Source organism: Humulus lupulus, chromosome 6, assembly GCF_963169125.1.
Source record: "Humulus lupulus chromosome 6, drHumLupu1.1, whole genome shotgun sequence".
Lineage (NCBI taxonomy): Eukaryota > Viridiplantae > Streptophyta > Magnoliopsida > Rosales > Cannabaceae > Humulus > Humulus lupulus.
In genome coordinates, this window is record NC_084798.1 from 197,202,471 (window position 1) to 197,203,984 (window position 1,514).

At 37.7% G+C, this 1,514-nt stretch overlaps 1 protein-coding gene across 1 annotated transcript; it reads left to right on the forward strand.

The window, feature by feature from the left end:
- The first annotated feature begins 912 nt into the window (after positions 1-912).
- Positions 913-1,275, forward strand: LOC133785830 (uncharacterized). Its single transcript, XM_062225044.1, has one exon. The coding sequence runs from the start codon at positions 913-915 to the stop codon at positions 1,273-1,275; it is 363 nt and encodes a 120-aa protein (XP_062081028.1).
- Positions 1,276-1,514: the final 239 nt, after the last annotated feature.

Below are 1,514 nucleotides of genomic sequence, written 5' to 3' on the forward strand. Positions count from 1 at the left end.
ACGAAGGAAGGCATACTGCGATATCGAAATCGAGTGTGTGTGCCACACAAGGTCGAATTAAGAAACAACATTATTCAATAGGCCCATACCACTCCATATTTTCTTCATCTAGGATCGACCAAAATGCACAGTGATGTTAAGACAATGTACTTGTAGCTGGGAATGAAGAAAGACATAGCATAGTTCATAGCTAAGTGCCTTACCTGTCAACAAGTTAAAGTCGAACATCAGAGACCCGTCGAAACATTACAACCATTAGAGATTCCAGCGTGAAAATGGGAAGATAGAACAATGGATTTTGAACGGGATTACACAGGATAACCAAGCAGCACGACTCTATTTAAGTGATTATAGAAAGACTTACAAAGTCAGCTCACTTCTTGCCAATGCGTACCATTTAAATACATGGAGTGAGACTACATAGATTTCCGAAGAGGATAGTCTCAGATAGGGGATCGATGTTCACCTCCTAATTCTGGGAAAGTATACATCGTGCTATGGGCACTAAGTTGAAATTAAGTACATAGTTTCACCCTCAGACAGATGGTCGGTCAGAACACACCATTGAAATTTTTGAAGACATGTTGAGGGCATGTATTTTAGACTTCCCAGGGTCGTGGAGCATGTATTTACCATTGATAGAGTTCTCTTACAATAATAGTTATCAGGCCACAATAGTCATGGCGCCTTATGAAATTCTTTATGGACAGAAGTGTCGATCACTATTTCATTGTGACGAGGTTGGTGAAAGGCGATGCTAAGGCCTAGAGGCTGTAAGAAAAGCAACAAATGCAGTAGAAAATATATGAGAAAGAATGGTCACTGGTCAAAGCCTCCATAAAAGTTACGCTGACTCTAGGAGGCGGGATATTGAGTTTGCAGTGCGTGATCAAGTTTTTAAGAGTATCACCAATGAAAGGGGCTATGTGTTTCAGGAAGAAAGGGAAGTTAAGCCCAAGATTTATAGGTTCTTTTAAGATATTGGACAAAGTTGGGCTAGTAGCATACCGATTGTCCTTACCGCAATTGTTAGCTGAGACGCATAATGACTTCCATATCTCTATGTTGAGAAAGTATGTGAATCCGTCTTATGTGGTGAATTATGAGGCTTTGGAGCTGAAGCAGGATTTGAGTTATGTAGAATGGCCAGTACGCATATTGGAACGAGGAACTAAAGAGTTGAGATCCAAGAGTATCCCTATTGTCAAAGTTCTTTGGAGCTATAACATTGAGAGAGAAGCAACATGGGAGTTGGAGGAAGATATTCGGGAATAGTACCTTGAGATTTTTGGTAAAGTAAAAATTTTGGAGACAAAATTTCTTTAAGGAGGGAAGATTGTAATGATCAGATTATTACTTTCTTATAAGCTCCTTAATTATGACCATATGTTATTTTATACTATAATTTATAACTTGATTTGTGGAATTAGAAAGATTTCTTTAGAAATGTTTTTATTATAATGGTTTAGTAAATAATTGTAATTTGGATACTTATAATTTATTTAATGAAGTGG